Source organism: Vigna unguiculata, chromosome 1 (assembly GCF_004118075.2).
Source record: "Vigna unguiculata cultivar IT97K-499-35 chromosome 1, ASM411807v1, whole genome shotgun sequence".
Classification (NCBI taxonomy): Eukaryota; Viridiplantae; Streptophyta; class Magnoliopsida; order Fabales; family Fabaceae; genus Vigna; species Vigna unguiculata.
The window spans coordinates 33334983-33360320 of NC_040279.1; the positions used below are offsets into that span (position 1 = coordinate 33334983).

At 29.3% G+C, this 25338-nt stretch overlaps 2 protein-coding genes and 3 non-coding genes across 8 annotated transcripts; 1 reads left to right on the plus strand and 4 right to left on the minus strand.

The window, feature by feature from the left end:
• Positions 1-234: 234 nt before the first annotated feature.
• Positions 235-5148, minus strand: LOC114184864 (probable ADP-ribosylation factor GTPase-activating protein AGD6). 2 transcript variants are annotated; one of them, XM_028072235.1, is made up of 4 exons: positions 4119-5148; positions 3916-4005; positions 1104-1707; positions 235-686 (listed from the first exon to the last, which is right to left on the minus strand). In XM_028072235.1, exons 1-3 carry the CDS (start codon positions 4890-4892, stop codon positions 1105-1107), a joined length of 1467 nt encoding a protein of 488 aa, XP_027928036.1. In that variant the 5' UTR covers positions 4893-5148; the 3' UTR covers positions 235-686; position 1104. The 2 variants fall into 2 exon arrangements, with proteins under 2 accessions (XP_027928036.1, XP_027928030.1); XM_028072229.1 differs by having other exon boundaries at positions 1070-1707; positions 4119-5146.
• Positions 5149-9645: 4497 nt separating this feature from the next.
• Positions 9646-9717, minus strand: TRNAC-GCA. The gene has a single exon. It is a non-coding gene; the product is annotated as a tRNA-Cys (tRNA).
• An 84-nt stretch (positions 9718-9801) lies between these two features.
• TRNAC-GCA lies at positions 9802-9873 on the minus strand. The gene has a single exon. It is a non-coding gene; the product is annotated as a tRNA-Cys (tRNA).
• Positions 9874-9964: 91 nt separating this feature from the next.
• TRNAC-GCA lies at positions 9965-10036 on the minus strand. Its single transcript has one exon. It is a non-coding gene; the product is annotated as a tRNA-Cys (tRNA).
• Positions 10037-11250: 1214 nt separating this feature from the next.
• Positions 11251-15374, plus strand: LOC114177768 (organelle RRM domain-containing protein 2, mitochondrial-like). Of its 3 annotated transcripts, XM_028063294.1 has the most exons (5): positions 11251-11373; positions 11576-11617; positions 13119-13233; positions 14879-14947; positions 15021-15374. In XM_028063294.1, the coding sequence occupies exons 3-5, from the start codon at positions 13119-13121 to the stop codon at positions 15254-15256; spliced, it is 420 nt and encodes a 139-aa protein (XP_027919095.1). In that variant the 5' UTR covers positions 11251-11373; positions 11576-11617; the 3' UTR covers positions 15257-15374. The 3 variants fall into 3 exon arrangements, with proteins under 3 accessions (XP_027919095.1, XP_027919087.1, XP_027919104.1); XM_028063286.1 differs by lacking the exon at positions 11576-11617; XM_028063303.1 differs by lacking the exons at positions 11251-11373; positions 11576-11617 and having other exon boundaries at positions 12977-13233; positions 15027-15374.
• The last annotated feature ends 9964 nt before the right edge of the window (positions 15375-25338 follow it).

The following is a 25338-nucleotide window of genomic DNA, read 5'->3' on the forward strand; positions in this document are numbered from 1 at the left end:
AGAAATATAGAACCTAAAATTATTTTCTAATGATCAAAATTAATAAAAGAAACCTACAGAGATGAGAGACTGTAATAAATCTTCATAATACATATTTTGAATATCTGCTCCAAATTTTGGTAGAGACTTTTAACTGGAACAAAAAGGTTATCAAACATGTATACAGAATGAAGCATGCAATCAACACGGGGGATCATGACAAATACAAGAACCACGTCTTCAATGTAGAGCAAGTAAAACCACAAAAAGGCAAATTTAGTTGTTATAAACTCAAGAATTATGAAATTCTGGTGACACAATAATGTTTCATCACACTTCCAGGTAGAAGTAAATATAAATTTGGGCAATTTGCCCTTTTGTTTCTTTAGACACTTGTACATATATAACTACGTTTCCAACCGTACAGAAGTCCCCAAAAGAATGCATAAAAATTACACAAGTGAGGGTGGGAGAAAAATGAAAAGGAAAGACTTGCAAGACACTAGGCTAACCTCAAAAAATATCATTCTTCCAGCACAAATGGGGCATGAATTCAGTAGTGACCAACGAACTTATAATTGACAATCAGGTCACAACAATAGGTTAAACAGCATCCCTGCTCGGCTCGCATGCCATCATCCAATAGCCACTGTATTGTTGTCATTTACAACAAAACTTTGATCCTGATGATAGAGATAAGGTCAAACCTGGTTCAAGATATATACAACAAGTTGAAATCAGAGTTACAACAAAGATTTTAAACATTAAAAGTAATAACACATGATAAATAAAAAAACGAATTCAAATATAAAGATGCTGACCATATTACATACAAAACTTCATTTTCCAACACACAAATTGGGAAGTCAAAAAGTTCGGAAGTGATGCTGGCTAAAATTAAAAAGGGTAATTATTGATGCATTGGCCATGGGAGATAATGTTTCTAATGGCTCAGAAAGAAGATTCTGGGTTGTGTGGAGATTACTTTTCTAGTAAACAACCGTACTGCGGTAATAAAAATGTTTCTAAATGCAAGTCATTCAAACAAAATTGAAAATTTTGAGTGGATTCTTTTGTTTTATCTACCTACCTGTCCCCCTCGAGTAGAACCGTGTGATACAAACCTTAGTGAAAACCTCCTCCTGTCCAGGCAACACCCGCCTTCTCATTTTGACCAGCAGCTTTATTATTAGATGCATTCCCATAGAAATCATCAAATCCATCATCTTTGGCATTATCCCAACCAGCCCAACCATCATTGCTATGAGAAGCTGATCCTTTAGCTGCGTCTTTCTTCCTTGTATCTTCATGGTCCCAATCATCCCAAGAGCTAGAGTTATAAGCATCAGATTGCCCACCTGATGACTGATGAGGTGATCCTTTAGCCGGCTGTGGCTGTGGCTGTTCCTTCCTAGAATCTTTGTGGTCCCAATCATCCCAAGAGCTTGAATTATAAGAACTAGTTTGTCCACCTGTAGAGTGTTGCCCTTCTCTGGAAGATGAATTCCAGCCTTTGTTGTCTCGATTATTCTCCTGATAGAAACCGTTGTTTTTATCAGTTTCATTTGTCGAATTGGGGTTATCTCTAGTGTATTCTTCAACCTTTTGCGTAGCCATTGCCATGACCCCTCTCATTATACCCCATGTCCTATGTCCAATCTCTGATGTCTTCTGAGAGACGACATTTACAGTTTCATTGACCTTGTATTCGTAACCACCCTCTTTTACCTGAAACAAGAAATACAGTTAATACGGGAACTGAATAACCACCGACGCAAATAACAAAATTGCTGGGAGAAGTTTGAAAAGTAATCATATTCCCGCCTTTTTCCACCTTTCTTCGAACAGAATAAACCATAGAGATTCACAATATATAAAACTCCTTGGCCCAATGACACATGCCAAAAAGTCCAAACCTCATGACTCAATCCCCATACGAAAACAAATGATAGCAGTATGAAAGCCCAGAAAATAGGATTTAAGCAAACTTCAATAGCAATTCTGACACCCAATAAAAAACGTCAAATTCTACATGTTCTACTCACTAGGTCCCTCGGCACCTACAATCACTAGGTCACCTCAAGCAAAGCTCAATCATAATACTATTCTTACAAGAACGATTTGCAAAAGCAGGCATCAGAAAATTTTGCCAGAAGAATGAAAACAGTTACCAATCAATTACATTCATAATTTTTTTTCCAAAAGTGTGTTACCACCAATCAATTTTATTCATAAAATTTTGCCAAAAGAGTGAAAGCAGTTATCGATAAATTTTATTCATAAGGCATCCGCAATGTAGGTTGAAAGAAAAAATCAACTATATCTAAGACACGACAATTTTCTCTTCCCAAATAACTTAAACTTAAAATATAGATAATACCTTTAAAGAAAAGCTCCAGTGCAAAAGTGGGGAGAGAGGGGGAGGAGAGAATGTAATGAATTTGAAATGACATGTCTTTTGTCAATTTTAATTATAGTTTAAAGTAAAAGAATTGACAGATGGAAATGGAAAGGTTTTTTATTTTCTGATACATGATGGGTAATAATAAGGTTTAAGCTACATCACATTCTTAAATTTTAATCATCCAGTAGTAGTGTTGTATTAGGCATGTATAGAATGATTGTTTTTATCAGTAAGTATAACTTGAGTTTGGATTAGAGGATGAATTTGGAAGAGTGGAAATGAGTGGATTGGAAGGGAAAGAGAGGTGAAATTAAATCTGAAATGTATTAATTTTTCAGCAGTATGAAGCTGGGCCACGGCTGGGTGCTACTTAAATGTATCCCATAAAGTATGAAGGGTCACAATAACAACAATACTCTGTGAGTTACAATCGGCAGGGTCCAATATCCTTTATACATATATTTTAAATTATTTCAGTAATTAAAATTAATTTTAGCTTTAATTGATTACAGTGAGAATTAAACTTTATTTAGTAAAATATTTTAAATAGTGGTTTTAAGATCATTAATCTCGTTTAACAAAAGAAGAAAAAAACAGCTTTCATACAAGAAAAGAGAATTATTAAGCTGAGAGGGAAAAAGTAACCTTTGAAAAATAATCATAAGCTACAATGTTTTAAATTTATGAGAACAACTTTTTTCAAAAAAAAGGAAAAAGTTTTTACAAACTTAAGTTATTTTCCCATGCATATAACTGAAATTACAAACAATTTTATCCAAAAAACAACTGAATTCAGAAAATGTAATATTTCTGAAACAAGCTTAAGAATAAATATGAAGAGAAAGAAAAAAGGTCTTCGAATTTCAGAAGCATGTTGCACAGATCCTTTCACATGGAGGTACTAGCACATGTTAATTTCCATATTTGAAAATACTTTGTAAATGAGTATGAACAAAATACTGTCCTGCTGTTTCAAAATAATAGTCATTTTAACTTTTTCTTTCTGCTTCAAACTAATAATTTTTCAAAATTTTGAATTATTTTTTGCATAGTATTATATATAAATAATAGTATTTAATACCGTCTTACTTGCATTAAGAAAATGACACAAAAATAATTACACGGAAAAGTTAAAGAGTATTTTTATCCGATTGAGTATTTTTGTTATAAACTTCAAAGATTCTATACCCTGAACAAGATAACAGGATCCCATCCCCTATCTTACCATAAAAAACAGATGTATGATTTAAATAATAGTCAATTATTATGTTGTAAACATACTTGCATGAAACTAGCTAGAAAGAATTTGGAAATTGTCTTACGCTATGGGTTAAATCTCAGCATGTCGTAAATCAGTAACCCCTCGCTGCATATGGTTCTGTTCTGAATACCGTTTAATCTCACGGATTTCTTCATTATATCGTTTTTCAAATGGCTAACTAAGATAGCAAAAATGCCTATAATCTAATACATGAAATTATTATATCTAAGTTTTGTCCACGATCATTTAAGCAGAAAAACAAAACAATTACCTTAGCAGAGATCTCTTTTGTCCCGGCCTGAACAACATTGGCAGCAGACTGAGCCGCAGAAGCAGCAACCAACGATAATTTACCGAATCCCTAAACACACAGAAAATACATCAATTTAATAGAACATGTCTCAACCATATATATTAATATTAACAGACAATTTCCCCATTCAAAAAAGTAAAATAAACAGTTACGATGGTAACCTGAGAAACGACAGATAAATAATCGTTTTGCGGATTAGCCTTTTGGCTCGGGGCGGGGCCAGATCCGAACCCGACGTACTTGCCACCCTGCGATGGCGGAAGCCCCTCCGGTCGCGAGTCATTCTCCGCCCTCTTCCTCGCAAAGAAATCTTCCTTATTGGCAGCAGAGGCTTCCAGCTGTGCGCGCGTGTACATATCCTCCGTCGACTTCGACCTCGACACGCTCCCGCTTCCGCCGAAACCCCTGACATCGCCGGTGGACTGGTTCCGCCGCAGATCAGAGCCGCCCCGAGCCGATCCGAACCCGTCGTCCGTGTCCCAATTATCCCAGCCGCCGTTGTTGCTGGTGGAAAGGGGCGGCTTCCCCTTGGAGAAGGAGGCGGAGCGGACGGTCTCCTTGAGGACGGGGGGATCCCGCCAGGGGCGACCGTCGGCGATGGCCTGGATGCGGTCGCGGTAGACGGAGGCGGCGTTGGAATTGTACTTGACGACGATGTCGGTTTCCTTGGCGATGCCGTATTGCGCGAGGAAGGCGTTGAGTTTGTCGTTGCCTCCAGCTTCCATCTTCTTGATCTGGATTTCGGACCAGGAATCCATGGTGACGGATCGAACGAAGGAGATGTGAACCCCGAGGCCACGGTGCTTGCCGGAGCACTCCAAGCACATAAATACTCCGTACGACACCGACGCCCATTGCGGATTCTTCTGGGAACAGTCGACGCAGATCTTGTTCGCCGCTTGGGATTGGAGGTCCCGGAGCCGCCGCGAAGCCATCGGAATTTGTTTTCCTTTTAACCGGAGCGTGCACAGAAAAGAAACGGAGCGTGCACAGAAAAGAAACGGAATTTGAGAAAGAAAAGAAAGAGATTGGGAAGGAATGAATGAATGGGTATAATGGGTTGGGAATTGAGAAAGAGAGAGAACGGAAGAGGGATTTTGGTGAATCACCGACACCGTCAAATTGGGACGGGATTATTGGATGCTGACTCGGTGCGCTATAATTCTTTTGCAAACTCCTCTTTTACTAATTTTATATTTCTTACCATACTCTAATTCCTATTATATTTCTTTAGACCTTTCACCAAAAACAATTACCGAAGGAAAATAATTAAGCGCGTACGTGATACTTAATTTAAAAGGACCAAAATCATTTTAATAAATAAACTTTTCTGTTTCTAACTGGTAATACCGAAGAGAAAGCGAGGCACTCTGTCCTGCGTATGCTTCTGTGTTGTCGTCTGTATTGTGAACTGAAAACATGGATTTTGTGATGACGACAGCGTCAAGGAACTTTAAATAAAAGATTTCAATTATTATACTATATTAATCATTTAGATTTTGTAATTTAATTGTTTAAATTATAACCTATACTATTTCAAATTACATGTTAAATTTTTCCAAAATTGAATAACTCAAAAATATTTAATTAAGGAATGTGTGTATATATACTAAAAAATATATAATATGGAATTTAATATATATGCAATAGAATACTAAATCATTACTTATTTCTTTAATTGTCCATTTTGATATTTAAAGGTTGATGCTCAATCAAATTTATACTATGGTTCCATAATCAAACATAGTTGGGTTGGTCAAACCTTTTACCCTACTCTTTTTCAACTATTCTTTCAAACTAATTACTTCTTTTTCAATTTTTAGCTTGGTCGTAGTGTATTTTCCATAAGCACTTGTGCATAAGACCTTTCTCTAATATATTGTGTTTGTCTTCTACTCCAACCTTTCTTAGTGAAACATTACTTCCTCAAGTTATTTCCATGATTTAGAATATTAATGATCATATGATCTATTTTGAAGTAGAGTTGGATATACAATTTTGAATCCACGAACTTGTACTGAAGACCAACACAAATATATTTGCGTTTATGCAAAGTGTTAACGTGACTTGAGAAAAAATTTAAATACGTAAATTAAAAGTATTATGAAACAAACTTAATTGCAAATTTTCAAAATAATAATAATGTGTTTTATTAGATGTTGTAGTATTATTTTTTCTTTATTCAAATTAGACTCTGGTTTCGTAATTTATGTTATAAATGTTAGCCCCTCAGCATGTTTTACATAAACTATTATACTTTCTCACCCACAAGTATCATAAACAACTGAATTAAATCATTTAGGGGAGTTTTTGGGTGAATAAACCAAACTGTTCAATTTTTGAAACGCATCCCTTTCTTGTTCAAAAGTGATGTCACTTTAGCCTATTATGTTGAAATTTAATAGAAGTGTTTTAACCTCCATTTGAAATATTGTCCATTAAATAAAATATGGTTAGGATAAATTATTACATTTGAAATATTGTCTGTGTAGAGTCTTGAAGATTATTTGTTGTACATGAATGAATTCTCATTTGAAGGCTATGGGAGTTTTCGTTTTCACAAACGGTACCAATGTTTAAATCCTCAAGTTAGTTGAGATAACATTGTTAGGGTCAATTAGAATCACATTCGAGGTATTGACCGTTTTGAAGTCCAAAGTTTCATCATTGTTTGTCCTTAAAAGACATATTAAAGGATTAAATGTGTATTTAAATCTTTTAGGCAAATAACTCACAATCTTTCCTAGACTTTACTTCTAAATTCACTCACTTTCACATCTAAATATTTTAAAGTGAACAACACAAACTTCACTCACCCTCTAATCCACTCAAATTCATCATCTTCATTGCCCTCAAATCAATTTTCACACATGAACATACCCTAATGGAACAAGGGTTCTCTTAGCTCTCCTTTTGAGGATGAACCTTTGTCCCCTTAGACCTTGTATAGGGAGCTTGTTCAATAACAATTTAAATACATCTTCCTCCTTCAATCTTTCAATGCACTTTTTAAGAATAAAACTATGCCGGAACTTCAAAAAAAACAATACCTTGAATGTGATGATGAAACAAAAGATATATTTAAATTTTCATTTGCTTTTTCTATATGATCAATTTTTGTTGACATTTACTAATAATTTTTCAAAGTCATGCTCAATTGAAAAAATAATAATTAAAATCACACACAAGATTTTTTCTTACTAAAATAATAAGTTTTCGTTATTCTTTAAATATGTAATAATGCTCTTCAATATCAAAATGAAAGTTTTGTATTGATAATCAGTGTTAATCTATTTTGAAAGCTTTGATGTAATGAGTCTTAACGTATACATTGATTGAACTCTTAACACCAAACCACAACAACATAAAAAAAGGACCATAACATCAAAAGTGAAAATAACTTGGTTCAAACTTCAATCAAAATCTTTGATGTATAAATCAAGCAACTACCTTGAAATTATATACAATCTCATCCCATATGATACTAGAGAGATAAGTTCCACCTTACATCTCATAATGTTTTGCTAACTTCAAATCCAAGAAGTTGTTAATGTTGGCACATTGAGAACGTGTAGTAATTTCTTTATCATTCATAGTTCATAAAACTCTCATTGTTACTATTATGGATTCGTGGATGGAAAATGAGTAATCAATTCGTCCAATTTAGAAATTTCATCTTCCTCCAACTCCCTTATGTTTGAAATCATATTATAAACTTGTACAATTTCTTCTTCAGAATTTTTCAAGAGAGAAAAAATTATTATTTTTTAACTAAAATTACCACAAACTAATTTATAGAAATTACTTCGTATATGTTTAAAGAACATTACCAAAAATCTACTAAAAGAACAGAAAAATAAAAATAATTAAAATTAACTTTTTTTCATATAAGTTAAGTTAACTAATTTGTAAACGGGTTAAATGTACAAATTTATAGGAGTTATACGAGAGAGTTCTCATATGTCCGCCTAAATTAATTTTAATTTATATAAAATTAATTTACCTTTTTCTTCTTTTTTCTCTCCTTTTTTTTTATGAAGAAGTTAATTAAAGCATACCCATATTTTTTTAAAATTATTTTTAACTAACACCCTAAATTTAATTTTTTTATATATTTTTTTCTTCTAAAAATTATTATGAAGATGTTGTTCAAAGCCAATGAGATAATTGGTTTATAATAGAAAATGCTTTATTAGTTATTTAAAAAGTTGTTACAAACCCTAAGGTTTGGCATTGATAGAATTTTGGTAAGGGGTTGTTGATTTCACAAAGGGAAAATTTGGTATTACTAATGTGATGTTTTTACAAATTTGGAGGTGGTTTGGTGAATTTATAAGTGATGTTAGGTATCAACACGCATATGTTAAATAGAACAGTTACTTGTTTTTTAAGAATAAGAAAACATAACAAGATAGTATTAAACTAATTTAAAAAAGAAATAAAAATTCTCTCGAACCATTCTCATAAATATCCCATTCTATTTCGATTACCCTTTTTTTTTTGTTGCTTAAACTTTCATATCTGTTTTTCCTTAAATATTTTACAATTATTGTATATATACGTGCAGCCTTACTTCATATTTTGATCTTATTATTGCTTCACTTATTACTTTTCTATCATTTATACACATAAAATTTGGGATTGATTGATGATGTATTTAAATTTGACTTTACAAATATATATAATTACATGTAAAATAATTTTAATGACGAATAAACACTTTTCTTAATTGCCTTGTATATTATAATTACACATTTATAATCTAAAATAAATTTTGATTCCATGTAAATTTTATAAATATTAAATATGTTTTTTTAAAATAAACGTGTATCTTTTACCAGTTTAAAAATTGAAAGCATATTTTAAGCTCATGTTTGTAATAAAGTTAAATGAAAAACTGCTGTGAATAATAGTCTTAATGTGATACTAATTTTACCTATAACTAAAATTACATTTGATTGCAAAATTCGTGTTTTATCCAACACCAGTTTCCGTTAATTCTTATTGTCAACAAAAAATAAAAAAATATTTTAAATTTTAAAAGACAAAAATAATAAGAAAAAATTTCGCAACATACGTTTTAACCCCTTATTTCAAGAAAGTATAATAATAAATTTATATAGGTTTAATTACATTTTTTATATTTATTTTTGTTTAAAAATGTCAAATTAGTCATTTAGTATTTTTTTTTGCTTCAATTTAGTTTTGATTTTTAAGATTGATACAATTTAGTCAATTTTGTTGAATTTATTAAAACTGATCAATGATTCTTCATCAAAATTAGCATTAAGATTATGTTAGATACACCAATAAAGCAAACAATGTTTATTAACCGCTTAATTTTGAAAAAAAATCTTTTATCCATTTCAAAAATTTTAACAAACAAAATCAAATTTTAAATAAAAAATCAAAAATTCAATGTAACATTTTTTAACTAAAAAAAGTACAAAAAGAATAATTAAATCGTATATATATATATATATATATATATATATATATTATTCCAAAGAAATTAACATATATATTATTCCAAAGAAATTAACAACTTCAATTAGCGGGTATTTGATAGAACCCGTGATGACGAAATTTCGGGCCAGTTTTGGGCTCCGTTTGCTTTACCATCTTGAATTGGGCTCGTTCTTATGGCCTGTGCAAGAAAATGAAAATATAACAAAAATATAACGATTAAGGGCCCAACCGGGTTCGAACCGGTGACCTCTTGATCTGCAGTCAAATGCTCTACCACTGAGCTATGGACCCTATATTTGAATAAGAATAGTTTTGGGCCTAGAATTTCTAGTTGGGTTTGTACTTATGACCTACTGAAAAAATAAAAAATGATTAAAGGCCCAACCGGGTTCGAACCGGTGACCTCTTGATCTGCAGTCAAATGCTCTAACACTGAGCTATGGACCCTATATTTGAACAAGAATAGTTTTGGGCCTAGAATTTCTAGTTGGGCTTGTACTTACGGCCTATTGAGAAAATAAAAAATACCACCCTTTAAAGGGCCCAACCGGGTTCGAACCGGTGACCTCTTGATCTGCAGTCAAATGCTCTACCACTGAGCTATGGACCCTTTATTGGATCAGGAATAGTTTTGGGCCTACAATTTCTAGTTGGGCTTGTACTTACGGCCTATTGAGAAAATAAAAAATACCACCCTTTATGCAGTATGAAACACATTTGAAAATTTATGAAGGATTGCACAGAGTGTTTCTTGTTATGAAACACATTTTGAAAATTTATTAAGTATTAAATGATGTTTATGCCTACCTTTCCCCTCTTTGTCATTTTTGTTTTGAACAATCAACAAGGAAGATTTTGTTCTGCATTTTCTAACTATATAGCCATCAATTTTTCATTGCAACTGAAGGATTGGTGCTTTATTGCGGTTACTTATTTAGATCAATCTGCAATTTTTATCTTTCCTATCTGAATATATTTCAACCCTTCAATCTTATTATGTTCATGCCCATGACAATGTCCATTTTAAGTTAGGAATCAGTTCATTAATTACATTGTTTTGAGAGTATCTTGAATTAGTTATATTTAGCATCTTGTGTTGTGGTTTTTTTGTTAGGTTTGCGTTTCTATTGATAATGGAGTAAATGTATCTCGTAAGGTTAGTATAACATTATCTTTCACATTTCCCTTCCCATCCAGAGAGAAGTGAGATTTGAAGAGATTAGAAAGTTTTCACCTTACTGTATATGCATTAAAGACAAGTTGATGGAGTCACATTATCTGAAGCATAGTTTTTTAACAGATATTGTGGACTGATATCTATCTTAGCATGTGGCATTTCTGGTTTACGGAGATTCAGTTTTTGTGTATTTTATACCACAGGTTCCTCTGAAGCTCGTATCTGCCATGAAAGGTAGCCGTGAGAAACATGGGGGATCACAGGTGAAACTAAATGTGAAATGGGCGCCTGATGTGTATGATCCGATACCTACATTGTTATCACACACTGTCAGAAGCAACAAGAAGCAGCAGAAATCTAGAAAGAAGAAGCCTGAAAAGAAGAATGGAAAGAAGGGTCAAAAGGGAAATTCGTCTAAAGGGGGCAACACCAAAGATAAGCAGTTTCGTAAGCTGAGTGGAACTTCTGGTTTGTGCTACAAATCGATGGATTCTTGTGATAAAGTTCTTGTAGCTTCTGCTGAATTAGATGCTCTTGATGTTCCTACCGCGGATTCCAACTGTGGAACTAGCTTCTTGAAAAAATACAGTAAGAGTGGACTGAGATAGGCCCAACCAAGTATTAAATATAGGCCCATATGTTCACAAATTGGAACAGACACTTGAAACAAAACTCTACTCTTTTGTGCTCCCATCGTTTTCTAGGGTAACCACGGCGCCACTTGAACAAGTGCGGCCATATCCAACCATTTTCTTCCCTTCTCTTCTCAGGTTTTCTTCTCTCTCCTTTCTTTCCTTTCCTTATCGCTATGTTTGCTTTTTACCTTTCCAAAGCTCTTTAAGCTACATAGTCTTCCAAAGCTCTTTGGAGTTTCTCTCATATTTCCTTCAATAATGGATGTTGACTCTTCAAGAATAACATTTATTGGAGAATAACATTACTGTTTCATTTGTTTAACATGGAATAACAAAGATTGCTGGTGTGGTGCTTTCCTTTAATCCTAAGCCAATTAAGGTTAACATTTACATTTTTCTCCCTCTCAGTTGATTTGCTAGATTAAACATGTAATTTGTTTTCCTAGTGGCTATTAGTTAAAATGTAATTTATGGACTAAAAAAGCTAATAAATGTACTTCTGCGAAGTAAACAGCCCAGAACATTGTGTAAATATGGAATTAATTGGCATAACAAGTGCTTGTTGACACTAGAATAAAAACAATGTTATTAATGATGAATGATGCTTTTTTATGTAGAGAGGACAAGAAACAAGAAAGGTAGAAAAGAACTGTTTGGGCCATATTCCCTTGTTTGGGCAAATTTTGCAAATCTATATTCAAGTAAATTTTCTGAAAGCAAGTATCAAAGTCAATTTGCCCATATTAATATATCAAAGTACTTTTATCAGTAAACATAAGAATTAGCACAGATTATATAGGTATAGAGGATTCAAGGTAGATTACCTCATCAACCACAACTTCATTCTCAATAGGATTGACTGAGCAGGTTAATAAACCATTCTTCCACCAATTTGGAGTAAAGATATACATGAGAATATGAATATTTTATTGAGATTTCCAAAAGTCATCCTAAATAAAGATCGGTATATCACAAATCATAGTTCATTTCTATTCGCTAAGACAATTAAGAGTAGGTTTTCTTACTCCAGTAATTTGTCTCTACAAGTTTAAAGTGATATGAGATTATTGCTTTGTGTAAAAATGTCTTTCTGAACATATCGAAGCCAACTTCAGGATAAAATTATTCTGATTCCTAAACGGGTCTAGTTAGACACATTTAAAAATAAACTTATTTTTATGCACTCAGTTATACTGAGTCCATATAATTTATGCATAGCTAATTTATGAAATATTTTTATAATTGTTTTATCTAATACTATAAGAAAATGAAATCATGGGTCATTATGGTGAAAAGTTCAGTTACCAATACACCTAGAGGTGTTAATATTGACTTCGTAAGCTATAATCAATGAAAAATTTTAGCATTTTCTAGAATGCGAGAAATGTTATCTATTGCAACTATGGGTCTTTTGTCCTTTCTACCAAACTTATTTCCCTTCCTTTTATAACTCATATCTCCGGCCTTAAAATGCTCCAAATATCATACATCATTGGTTCAAAAATACTATAGTTAAGTTCAGAAGTAGTATTATTAAGTTCAAAAATAGTGCAATTCAATTTAGAAATAATACAATTCAATTCAAAAGTCGTGCAATTTAGTTTAAAAATAGTGTATTTCAGTTTAAAAATAGTGTAGTTTATAACAGTTTAATTCAATTCAATATTATAGTGCGGTGCATTTAGATTTGTTAAAAAAAGAAAACAGTTTAAATAACTAAACTATTTTTTAGTTCAGTACATTTTGCTCAACCCTACTTAGAGTTTAAAGAAAGTAGACAAATTTACTTTGATTCCTTAGTTTACGGATGTTTTTCAGATGTCTGATTCCTTCAGCGCCTACTTAGTTTACTTCATTCCTTGGTTTACTTGATTCCTTAGATGGCTTTTATGCCTGGACTTCAGCGCCTACTTCGTCACACCCCACTTCTTCCTTCGCACCATGATTCCATTCGTTTAGCCTCAACTCTCACTTCACCCAAACTTTTCGTCAGCGGTGAGTTATTATCTCTTCTTTATTCCTTTTCATCTTCCAAATACCCCTCTCCTATTTGTCTTCAAAATGATTAAATTATTTGTATAGTTATTGATGTTAATCGGTCTTTTCTTACTCCATTATTACCATATATATAGTTGTAATGTGTTATGTTGTCCAATAAACTGTTGTCGGTAATCATTTGTTTTCCCTATTAGGTTTGTTTTCAAACTAGTGTTACAATTTCATCGCACCCATTTTAACATGCTTTTACATGACATAAAAATCGAACTTGTGGGTTTCACTTGTCCTAGATTTATGTTTAGTCGAATTGTTATCCATTCGTGGATTATTTTTCCCAAAGACTTTGTATGTTTAAACATAATGTTATGCCTAAGTAAAAAAGAAGAACACCCTCCTTAGAAAAACTTGTGGTCCCTCTAAAACTAGGGAAGTGCACATTGGAGATTGAGTAAGCTCGACTATTTGTTATACAATTTGGTTGATCTTAATGTGCACTTTTGAGTGGCTGGATCCCTTTGATAAATACATAATATGCTGATCATAATTCATTTAAGTGTTTTTTTCTCTTGGTTCTCTTATGGGAACCTAGATGTTAAATGGGGTTTATTGTGCAAGTACCCCTTTTCAGACTTTAGAAGCACCTCTAAGGTGGTGTGTATACGGATACAAATTTGTCGAGGTAGGAACACACAGAGCATATTTTAAACTTTGCAAAAATTAATCACATTTGGATTATTTATTCACTGTCACAAAGTGGGTCATTGGTGTGTCCACATACCTAGAAGTTTTCTTTTGATTAAGGAGGACAAGTTAAGATTTTATCTACAGTCTATTATTTTAAGGGAAACTTCTGGGCTAGTTGCTGTCACAATATCTATTTCATGTTGTCTCTTTGTTTTTCTATATACGTATCCTTTTTCTAGCTTCTTCTTGGTGAAAATTTTGTCCTAGAATTCTCGTGTGTTGTTTGTTTTTTTTTTGGCTTATTGTCTGACTAAAGACATTGTATATCTACCTCTGTCTTTCTTTTTTCCTTCCTACATGTTCCTCCTTTTATCCAAAAAAGCAGAGGTCTAGTAATGAATGCGGATTATAACATTATCCACATTTTTCTCTGTCTTCACTTTTCTTCTACATTAAAAGAAAAGAGAATCTATGGAACTCGATAGTTCACATCCAATATGCAGATCTAGTTTGGGTTAATTATATCTTCGTTGCATCCTAAATTTTTGTTCCAAGCAATGCTAGTTTAAGCAAAAGACAAATTATGGTTGTTATTTAGGATAATTTTCTTAGAAAACGCTGATGGATTCCAACAGTCAAGAATTTACTTGTAAAGGTTACACCTTTATTTCTGGCTCATAGACACTTCCGTGAAGTTTGAATGGACCAATTTTTTGTGCTACTTGGCATGAACTTCAATTAATTTATATTATACCTTTTGACCCCATTTGATGTATGATATCTCTAGGTGTATTGTATAATGTATGAAGACGTGTATTACAATAATCGGTGCATGTATGTAAATTATTTTTCGAATCCTTTTGTTTGTTACAAATTTTCATTATATTCATCTAACATGTTGTAGTTATATGATTATGCATTTATCATTTATTAATATGAATGTTGTGCATACGGATAGGTCTCTCTAGATTAACAACAGATGAAAAACTTAAGGAAGCATTTTCTTCATTTGGGCAACTGGTTGAAGGTAATCATGAGTTTTTTTCCCTCTTACTATGAAACATGTTTTGCTTGATCTTGAATTCATTTTGATTTTTTAGCTAAAGTGATAACTGATAGAGCCTCTGGAAGATCAAAGGGATTTGCCTTTGTTACCTATACAAGCATAGAAGAAGCTGAAAAGGCTAGAGAAGGAATGAATGCTAAATTTTTGGATGGATGGGTTATATTTGTTGATCCTGCTAAACCAAGAGAGCCCAGACCTCCTCAGCATTCACGGCCCCAACCCTCTGAATCAGGTTTCACTATTAACAAAACAGTTGGGTGGTGTGGTTGAGTACTAAACAAACTTTAACTATGGTTACCATATTTGGATGATATTTTAGAGACTTGTTCAATTATACTACAATTTGTTGAAAAATATTTGCATCAAATAGTTAAAATTTACTATTAAACTTTGGGCACCATCCAACTTGTTTTCCATGGTATTGTATTTCTTAGGAATTTCACTGAATTTTTGGAAGTTAATTACATCTCCTTATCTTAAAAGCTGAAACTTATCTTCTAACTAAACCTTAAAGAAACTCTTCATGGAGAGTTGTTGGATATTTACATTGTAATAGTAATTTTAAATATAAATGAGGATAAATTCTCTAATCTACTTGATCAGTGTTGCACAACACTGAAAATTTAAAATTTAAACTATTGTTAAGTTAATTGATTTGAGTTAAATTAGGTTTTAAAAAAAAGTCTCATTTTAAAGATTAGGTTTTAAAATAATTTTTAAAAAATGTAATATATTTTGAAATTGTGATTATTTTTATGTATATGAAAAAGAATGTATCTTTGAAGTTATTATTATCATTTCTTTGACAACGAATTTTGAAATCTATTATTTTATACACAATTAATTTTAAATATTTTTGTTCAGATCTTAAATATGTATTAGGAAGCATATTCACAGTTAAATTAGAATTAAATCTTTGAAAGAAACCATAATTGCAATTTGTAATAAAAATGTATGAAAGAATCAATGCATGGTTTTGATTAACGTAAATCCTAAACTTATCCTTCTCTATAATGCTGACAAAGTAACAATTATTAAAATTGAGATAAAGATAAAATAAAAGCATATTACAAAGGGTATGCTGAATTTGCAACATTGTTAGTTTGAAGAATCTCTTACAGCCGCATACGATTTTAGACTTATTTTCTTGTTTGATTTTACTTCTTTTATTTTACACTTGATCTTACTTTTTTTTTTTACAAGAATGGAAATGATTTTTTTTCTCTTTGAAAAAATGTATTTTCTCCCTCTAAGTTAATCCCTTGGTGACAACAAGATGCTGTTTCTTTTTATTTTGAAATATATTATTTATTAATGTATCTTATTATTTATCAAGTGAAAATGATATTTAAATATGCCATACAAATTGTTATTTTGAACATGCCACATATTTATATTTATCATTTGGTTGATAAATACTAACTAAAAAAGTTTTCAAAATTTTGATTTTTAAAAAAATCTAAAACTAATAAAATAGTCACATATTAACGGACAAATATATCAAACCTGTTTCTATTTATAAAATAAAGATATTATTTACAGTAAACTAGTAGAAACATGTGTTTGTGTTTCCAGTGGATGGTTTCACTCTTATCTTATTATTAGTATCATAAGAAAAATACATTATTAAATTTATAAAAGTAATTACAAAAATAAATAATTTGAAATTTTTTAGTATAGGTAATTTTTTAATTAAAAAAGATTAATAAGATTAAAAAAATAGTTATAAAATACAAAAAAAATAAAAATAAAAATATTATTATTATTCACATTAAAAAACGATGATTAGATAGTTATAAAATCAACCAATTATTTTGGGACAACAACAAATAGATCCAATAGAAAGTGGCATATAAGGACAAAAGATTCATAGTACTTGAAACATTTTTAATTTGATTTCACTTTCCCTTCGATATTTCAATATTGAAGAAATTTGCAAAGTATAATTAATTTGTTTTTAAATAGTTATTTTTTAATATAAATAATAGTAATAAAATAATAATATAATGTAACAATAATAGTTTTTATTTATTTTTTATTCAAATATTTTTATTACTTATTAATTTTAATAAATTTTCATCTCAAGTTTCTGCGTTTCTCACAATTTTTATATTAATCCAAATAATATCACATTCATCTCTTTTTTTTCCTATCAAATCTACCGAAATTCACTTTTTTCAAATCCGTTATCCCATAAAAACAAAGTTTTATAATTGTGGATAATATGCACTTTTCTTGATTCTATTCTAACAAGTATCTTCTTTTTGTATGTATAAGATATTTTTTAGGTGATTGATTTGTTTTTTTATTGTAAACACAACTTATATATATTTTCAATTGATAGCTTTTTTTAGTGTGTAGAGTTTTCAAAATTTTAAAAATTTTCAATTACTTGTTTTTTTATTAAATTTTATTACTAAATGTACGTTTTAGTTAGCTTATACCATTATTCTGTTTAAGTGTTGTCACATAATACCTTATCATTTTGCTTGTGTAGTGTTCTTTTCGAAGGAAAGATTAAAAGGAAAGGGAGAGAAAAAGAAGATTATAGAGTTGATTAGAAAATGAATTTTATGAAAGTTTGTAACTGAATTAATTGATGTGACATATTAAAAAAAATTAATAAATAAAAAAGTTATATTACTAAAATGTTCCTAATGTTATACGTAATATAAAATTATATATAAATAATTATTATTTTTATAAATTTTATTGAATGATTGAAAATATAAAAAAATGAATAATACAATATATTTTGTATGAAAATAAATTAAATATATAAGGTGAAAAATAATTTATTTATATGGAGACTTTTCTTTCTTTTTAATAGTAATTCTAGAAGTAATAATTTTTTATTATAACTATAATAAATTATTATTTGCGTTACTAACTTTTATTATGTTGTCTTTTTATAATAAAGAGAATGAATATAAGTAAAGGGTTAATTTGATAAATCTGACAGTGTCACCTTCTGATCTCATTATGGGTAGTGAGATTGAATTTTCAGTGAATCTCCTAATCATCACCTCCCATCACCTTGTATCATTTTTAAAAAAATACATTACTCACTCGGTAATCATCACTTCATATCCCTTGTGAATAGTACATTTACCCAAGAGAACACAGTGTAAGTGTTAATAATACTCTATTGCAAGAGATTAGGAGATTTTAATGACCAAGATCTTCTTCAAAATTTATTGGATTTAGCGAAAATTATTGTTAAAGCAAATTAAATTATAAATTAAAAAATTTAGAAGTAAAAGATATAAAATGAAATAATGCAATATTAATAAAATTATTAAATTATTAAATATAAAATATAAAATGTAATTTTATAATTTTAGTTTCTTAACTTTTTAATTTTTTAATCATCTACTTTTAAAGTTAATATTTTTATATTTTATGGTTAAGTCATTATAAATTTATAAAATTATGTAATTATGAAATTATAAAATTAGAAAAATAATAAAATAATAAAATTATAAAATGATAATATTTGAAATTATGATATTGTGGAATTATAAAATTACCAAATTTTAGAATATAAAAGGCTTAATTATGATGAGTCCTCATAATTTTGAAAATTCTCAATTAAGTTCTTACTAAATTTTCGTGGATTATTGAGTATTCAAAATCTTAAAACTTTCCAATTAAGTGGATGTCATTAGATTTTAGTGTTAAATGTATAACATGATAGTACATTGATGACGAGAATCTCCTTTAAAAGGTTTATTGTAATTAACGAAAATTCTTCTTAAAATAAATTAAAATTAAAAAATATAAAAATAAAAGATAAAAAGTTTATAAAATTATAAAATATAAAATTATATAATTAGGTAATAAAAAATGATTAAATGATTAAATATAAAATAAAAATATAATTTGGTAATTTTAATTTTTAATTTTTTTAAATTATCTAATTATATAGTTAATATATTTATATTCTATAATTAAGTCATCATAAATTTATTAAATTATATAATTATGAAATTGTAAAATTATTATAAATTTATAAAAATATAAATTATATAATAATATAGTAATGTAATTGTAAAATTATTATAAGTTTATAAAAATTTAAATTATGTAATTATATAATTATGAAATTGTAAAATTATAAAAATATTAAAATTACAAAATTAAAAGGTTAAAAATTAAATTTTGAAATTATGATATCATGACATTATAAAATTACTAAATTATAAAATATATAAATATGAATGGTAAAATTACATAATTGAAATATTATGAAATTGTATTTTTTATTTTTTATTTAATAATTTAATAATTTTTCTATTATCTAAATTTTTATTTTATTTTTTTAATTTATATTTTATAAGTTTATAATTTAATTTATTTTAGAAATATTTTTCGTTAAATATAATAAATCTTTAAGAGATCTTATCATTAAAATATTTTAGTGCATTTGACAAATATAACACAATAAAGTGATAATCACTTTATATAGTTAAAAATGAAATCTAATTACAGGAACTCAATTAAAATATTTTAATATTTTGAAGATTCAATTAAAAAAATTTAATTTATCACAATTCAAAAAATATTACAGAATTATAATCTGAATTGATTAGATATATCATATGACCCGCCTTGTTATATTGTTATAATATATTCATTATCTTGATTTTACATGGTCTAAAGTAAATTATTTAATGAAAATTTAGCAAATTCATCCTTATCCAAATGCTTAAGATAAATAGATACAAAATATAATCATATACCATAGTTTTCTTCTTCTTTCTTTAGTGTTATTATTTTCAAATACCATTAACATATTCAGTAACAAAATATTCCGGTGAGTGTTCAATATAACATTGTTCTTAAAGCCTGAGAATGCTCTCAAAAGGGCCGAAGGTTAGTTAAAAAGAATACTTATATAACTAACAATGAGATGGTGTGTGTGAGAGCGAAGGCAAAGAAAATAGATGAGACGAGAGCATAATGGAAAAAGTTAGAAAAGAGATACAAAGATAAGGTAGGGTGAGAATGAGAGAAAAAGAGACAACGAGAGACAAGACCGTCTCCATTTATTTGTTGTTTGTTTGCATCTTGGTGTAATTATGAGTTTTGTAGTTCGTCATGTAAGACCAAGCATCAATCAATCATGAAATGCAACTATTTTAGATTTAATAGAAACAATTTTGTTACTTTAGAATCCATTTTGAGGCGTATTAAATGGTGAAGAAGTCAATTATGCTTTGAAGGGAACCAATTATTTTAGCTTGGAACTCATTCTAGACACACAACATGGAAGAAATCGATTCCATCTACTATATATCTAAGAAATTCTTAGTGCAGGTAATTTACTGAAATAGACATCCTAAATTATTGACAACTGTCTCAAATTGAGGGTAATATCGTCTTTTGGGTTTTCTTTTTTTTTTTCGCCGAAAGCATTAAATGGTGATTGACGTTTTGCTGACAGTTGGAGGCTTCTTCTTCTTCAAGGCATTGCATTTGGTGAAGGTATTTCATTTTTTCTTCTTCCGTTATCTTTCTTCAAACACATATTTGCTTTCTTTTTTCTTCTTCTTCGACTTCATTGCATCTTCTTTCTTCTTCTTCTTCTTCTTCATACCAACGTAAGTATTTTTTTTGGCTGTTTATTTTTCTTGGGTGATCGTTGTAATTTTTTTTAAAGCTCCTTCTTTTTGTTCTTCAAAGTAGCCTAAGTTTGAAATTTTTTTGTTCGTGTTTTTTTATTTTTTTGTCATTGTTGTTGTTGAAGGTTTGCAGAAGTTGTTTTCGGTGTAGTTTATTTTTTGTTGTATTTTTATCATTTTTTTGTTGTTGTTGTTCTTCTTCTTACTTTGTTCATTTATGTTTGTTTCTTTTTTTCGATGTTCTTCTTCTTTTTTTTGGTTGTTCTTCTTCTTACTCGGTACAAAACATCTTTTTTCTTATAAAGCTTAAAGATATAATTTTTCCGATGTTTTGGGTGTCGAAGAAAAGGTTGATATTTTTGTTTTTAGAAACTGTTGAACATTATTTGTTGTTTTAGATGTTGTTTTTGTGTTCAGTTTTTATAATTGGCATTTTTTATGCATGCTATACCTATTATGCTATTTTTTGGACTGTTGTTCATCTGTTTTGTTATTTGGACATGAAAGGTTTAATTTTTGCAATATTTTTTTTTGTTTTTAGAGGGTACTTTTGAAGAAATTCTTGAACATGTTTTGTTGTTGTTGATGCTATTGTTGTAATTTTTTTTATACTTCGTACACCTATTACCATGGGTTGAAGAAAAGGTTCAAGTTTTGCTTTTTAAAATGTATTTTTGAATAAAATCTTGAACATTTATTTGTCTGTGGATTTTTCTTTTCTATGGCTATTTGAAACGCTAGGGATATGGTGTTTGGGTGTTAAAATTGCACATAAAAGGTACATTTTATGATTTATTGTTTGATTTGATGAATGCAATTTTTGTTCTTTTTATTAAAGTTCTTAAAGTTCTTAACTTTTTAGTTGCTTCTTGGTTGTTCTTCTTTTTCAAAGTTGTAGAGGATGTGGTTTTCAAAGGTTACAAGATCAGTTGCTGAATCTACAAGCAGAAAGGATTCATTATTATCATTTATTTTTGTTCTGTTTCATTTACACAACAAAATATTGATAATCCTTGACTCATTAATACGTATTTCTCATTGAATATGGGTTTTGCTGTATCGGAGCCACATCATGGTACAATATTAAATGCTTAGATATCCATGGAAAAATTATGTGGAAGTAAGAGAGAGTTTGAGGCATTGTTCATTTATGGCAGTGTATTGCAATGGTCTTATTTTTCAAAAAAAAAATATTTTTTTACATCTTCCATGTTTATTTGGTTTTTATTTTTATTTCATTTATGCTAATTTATATTTAGACACAACCTCTGTAATTGTTAAATGATTTACCTCTGTAATTTATATTTAACTTTTGGTCATAACTCTCAAAGTCTCCAAGGGGATTCAACAAGGAATGTTCCAATAGGTAAAGTAATATTCTGCATTCATTTGTAATAAGTTCCCAAAATTTAAAGATCAAGCTAAAGATTGCATGATCTGATTGTCATTGTAGGTAAGGTAGACAACAAAAACAAGCTTGGAGATGTTGCTCAAGAGGTATATATCAATTTCGTGAACTATATTACTATGTTTTTTTTTATGGTGTTATTTATTTTTCTTTTGTTTCTTATGTGCTCCTTTTTTTTCAATAAAGGTTTAATTTTTTTGAGGGTTTTTGTGTTGAAGATGGTGTACCATGGATTAGTACATTTTAGTAGTTGTTGAAAGTCAATAGCTTGAGTTTTCTTTCTTCTTCTTCATGGTCTTCTTATACTCTTTTTTTCTACTTTTTTTCTGTTTCGTAAACCTATCGTTGTGGGTTGAAGAAAAGGTTAAACCTTTTGATTTTAGAAGACATATTTACTATTTTTTGTTTTAAATCTCAGTGTTGTGTGTTTAGTTACTTCTTTGATGATTATGGTTGTGGATTGAAGAATCAGATATGCTTAACAGAGTTAGATTTGTACTGTCTATGCAGGTGTTGGTTGATTTCAAGGAAAATCCCAAGGCTGCACAAGAACATACGAAGAATCCTATGATGATGAACAAGATCCAAAAGGTGGTCAATGTTGGAATTTTCCAGATGAGGTAAATTTGTAGAAGAAAGACAATATTTGTTTGAAATTAAAAAATTAGGAAATTTTGACTTTTTTTTACCGTGTTTTGTTTTAGTGTACTTCATACTCCTTTTTCATATTTTATTTTGACATGATTTTATTTTAATTCAATCGTGGTGTGTTGTTTAAACTTTATCTTTTGGTTTTAACGAGTTCTTCATAATTTTGGTTATTGCAGTTGCTTGGGTGTACTAAAAGTATTGGGGCATATGTGAAGCTTGGAGAAGAATCTGAATACATTAAGATCATCTTTCGAGGGGACTACAGAAAGGAACTCATTACTATTATGTGGAAAATTAGTATGGGTGCCCTATATCTGAATTTTATGTGTTGAGAATTTTTATCCATCTTGCACGGGAAAAAATTAAACTACTCAACAACCATAAATATTTTTTAGTACATTTGCATCTTTTTCTTATTTATATTTTGTAATTATGATCATTAGTATTTATTCTAGCCATCTTTGCCTATTAAAACATATTTCTGACCAATCAGGCATAACAAATATTACTTTCTTCTAAATTACATAATATGAGAGCTTTGGTTTTGATGTTGAATCAAAAACTATTTTATTCAAGCTATTTTGATCTTGCATGCTCTGTTTTTCAACTCAATTGCAGGAGGAGTGTGTTTCTTTAGTTAATTCAATTGCAAACCCAAATGTTGCATTTGATGTAATAGAAAAAGGCAACAAGTCACTTGAGTTGAAGATTCAAAACCAGGTGCTCTAAAAAATGTCTCTGACAAGCATGAATTGTTGTGGCGGTATATCTTGGATTTTCAACATTATTTTTTTATGACAATTATTTCCAATTTATCTTCTTCATATTTCTATCTTATAATTTCAAATTCTATTGACTATTATTTTTGCTTCTCAAAGTTAAACCTATAAAATAATGATGAGATAGGCAACTCAAGATGCTGTAATGGGTATAAAGATGAAAGTAATAGTATCCTTCATTAACAATGGCAATTGCAACCTCCACTGGTGATAGAAGGTTAACCATGACTTTTATGTTAATGTTGATAATAGAAGTGAAAAATATTTTGTGATCTTTGAGACAAAATTGTTGTTATTGTTGTTAATGTCATAACACAATGTTAGGCTGCCTGTTAACAAAGATAACGATACATTGGTACTAGCGTATCAACATGACTGTCAGAGTAAACTATAGAGGTATGATTCCCTGTCATCACAAATGTAACTACCTAAGTCCTCATTAAAGATTCTAAATTTTGTTTTAGATGAACAGAGGAACAATTATTATAGATGTTATCACCTACAATGATAAGTTGCAAGACAAAGTCTAGAGTCTTATCACTGATTCTGTTTTGTTGTTTTGCAAGTAGCTTTGGTTCACTCTATCTCATAAAATTGAGATATTTTAATTACCCTTCTTTGAATTGTAATGTATTAGATATAACTATCTTTGTATATATCTTTTTAACACTAAATTGTAATAGAAAAATACGTATCTTTAGCATTCAAGAATATTCACTCAAAATGAATATTTTATTTTTTTCTTAGAAATTTTATAGCATTAACAACGTTCTGTGTGAATATTGTGCTGCTGATAATTGACTTTTTCAATATTTGCAGGATATAACTTATGCTAAAACTTCTTGAATTACTTATTTTTACATTTTCTTTACTTAGTTTTCTTTTCTTCAATTTTATTTTCTTAAACCTTTTCAATTCTTTTTAAAGTTTTTATCAACTTCTTGATCCTTTTCAAATCTTTAATTACGTTCTTGAAATGGTTTTTGCAAAATTTTACTCATCATATTGAGTTCTTCTCTTAAAGTTTTTAAAATCTTTTTCTTGAAATTTATTTTATCACTTTTCCCAATTTTTTTAAACTCTTCATTTTCCTTTAACTTCTTGAATTAGTTATTTTTACACTTTCTTTACTTAGTTTTCTTTTCTTCAATTTTATTTTTTTAAACTTTTTGAATTCTTTTTTAAAGTTTTTATCAACTTCTTGATCCTTTTCAAATGTTGAGTTATGTTCTTGAAATGGTTTTTGCAAAATTTTACTCATCATATTGAGTTCTTCTATTCAAGTTTTAAAATCTTTTTCTTGAAATTTATTCTCAAACTTTTCCTAATTTTTTAAAAGTTTTCATTTTCTTTAACTTCTTGATTTACTTATTTTTACACTTTCTTTACTTAGTTTACTTTTCTGGAATTTTATTTTCTTAAACTTTTTCAATTCTTTTTTAAGTTTTTATCAACTTTTTGATCCTTTTCAAATCTTTAATTATGTTCTTGAAATGGTTTTTGCAATATGTTACTCATAATATTGAGTTCTTCTCTTAATGTTTTTAAATTCTTTTTCTTGAAATCTATTTTCTCACTTTTCCTAATTTTTTTAAACTATTAATTTTCATTAACTTCCTGAATTACTCATTTTTAGACTTTCTTTACTTAGTTTTCTTTTCTTCAATTTTATTTTCTTAAACTTTTTAAATTCCTTATAAAGTTTTTATCAACTTCTTGATCCTTTTCAAATGTTGAGTTATGTTCTTGAAATGATTTTTGCAAAATTTTACACATCATATTGAGTTCTTCTATTCAAGTTTTTAAAATCTTTTTCTTGAAATTTATTCTCAAATTTTTCCTAATTTTTTAAAACTTTTCATTTTCTTTAACTTCTTGATTTACTTATTT

What these genes read in the sequence shown, in the direction of transcription:
- LOC114184864 (XM_028072235.1), bottom strand. Translation starts at nt 4,892, where the DNA reads ATGGCTTCGCGGCGGCTCCGGGACCTCCAATCCCAAGCGGCGAACAAG. An exon ending in ATTTATCTGTCGTTTCTCAG is followed by an intron (nt 4,006 to 4,118) that starts GTTACCATCGTA and finishes CTGTGTGTTTAG; the next exon opens with GGATTCGGTAAATTATCGTT. An exon ending in CAAAAGAGATCTCTGCTAAG is followed by an intron (nt 1,708 to 3,915) that starts GTAATTGTTTTG and finishes TTCTTGTTTCAG; the next exon opens with GTAAAAGAGGGTGGTTACGA.
- LOC114177768 (XM_028063294.1), top strand. Translation starts at nt 13,119, where the DNA reads ATGGCTTTTATGCCTGGACTTCAGCGCCTACTTCGTCACACCCCACTT. An exon ending in ACCCAAACTTTTCGTCAGCG is followed by an intron (nt 13,234 to 14,878) that starts GTGAGTTATTAT and finishes GCATACGGATAG; the next exon opens with GTCTCTCTAGATTAACAACA. An exon ending in ATTTGGGCAACTGGTTGAAG is followed by an intron (nt 14,948 to 15,020) that starts GTAATCATGAGT and finishes TTGATTTTTTAG; the next exon opens with CTAAAGTGATAACTGATAGA.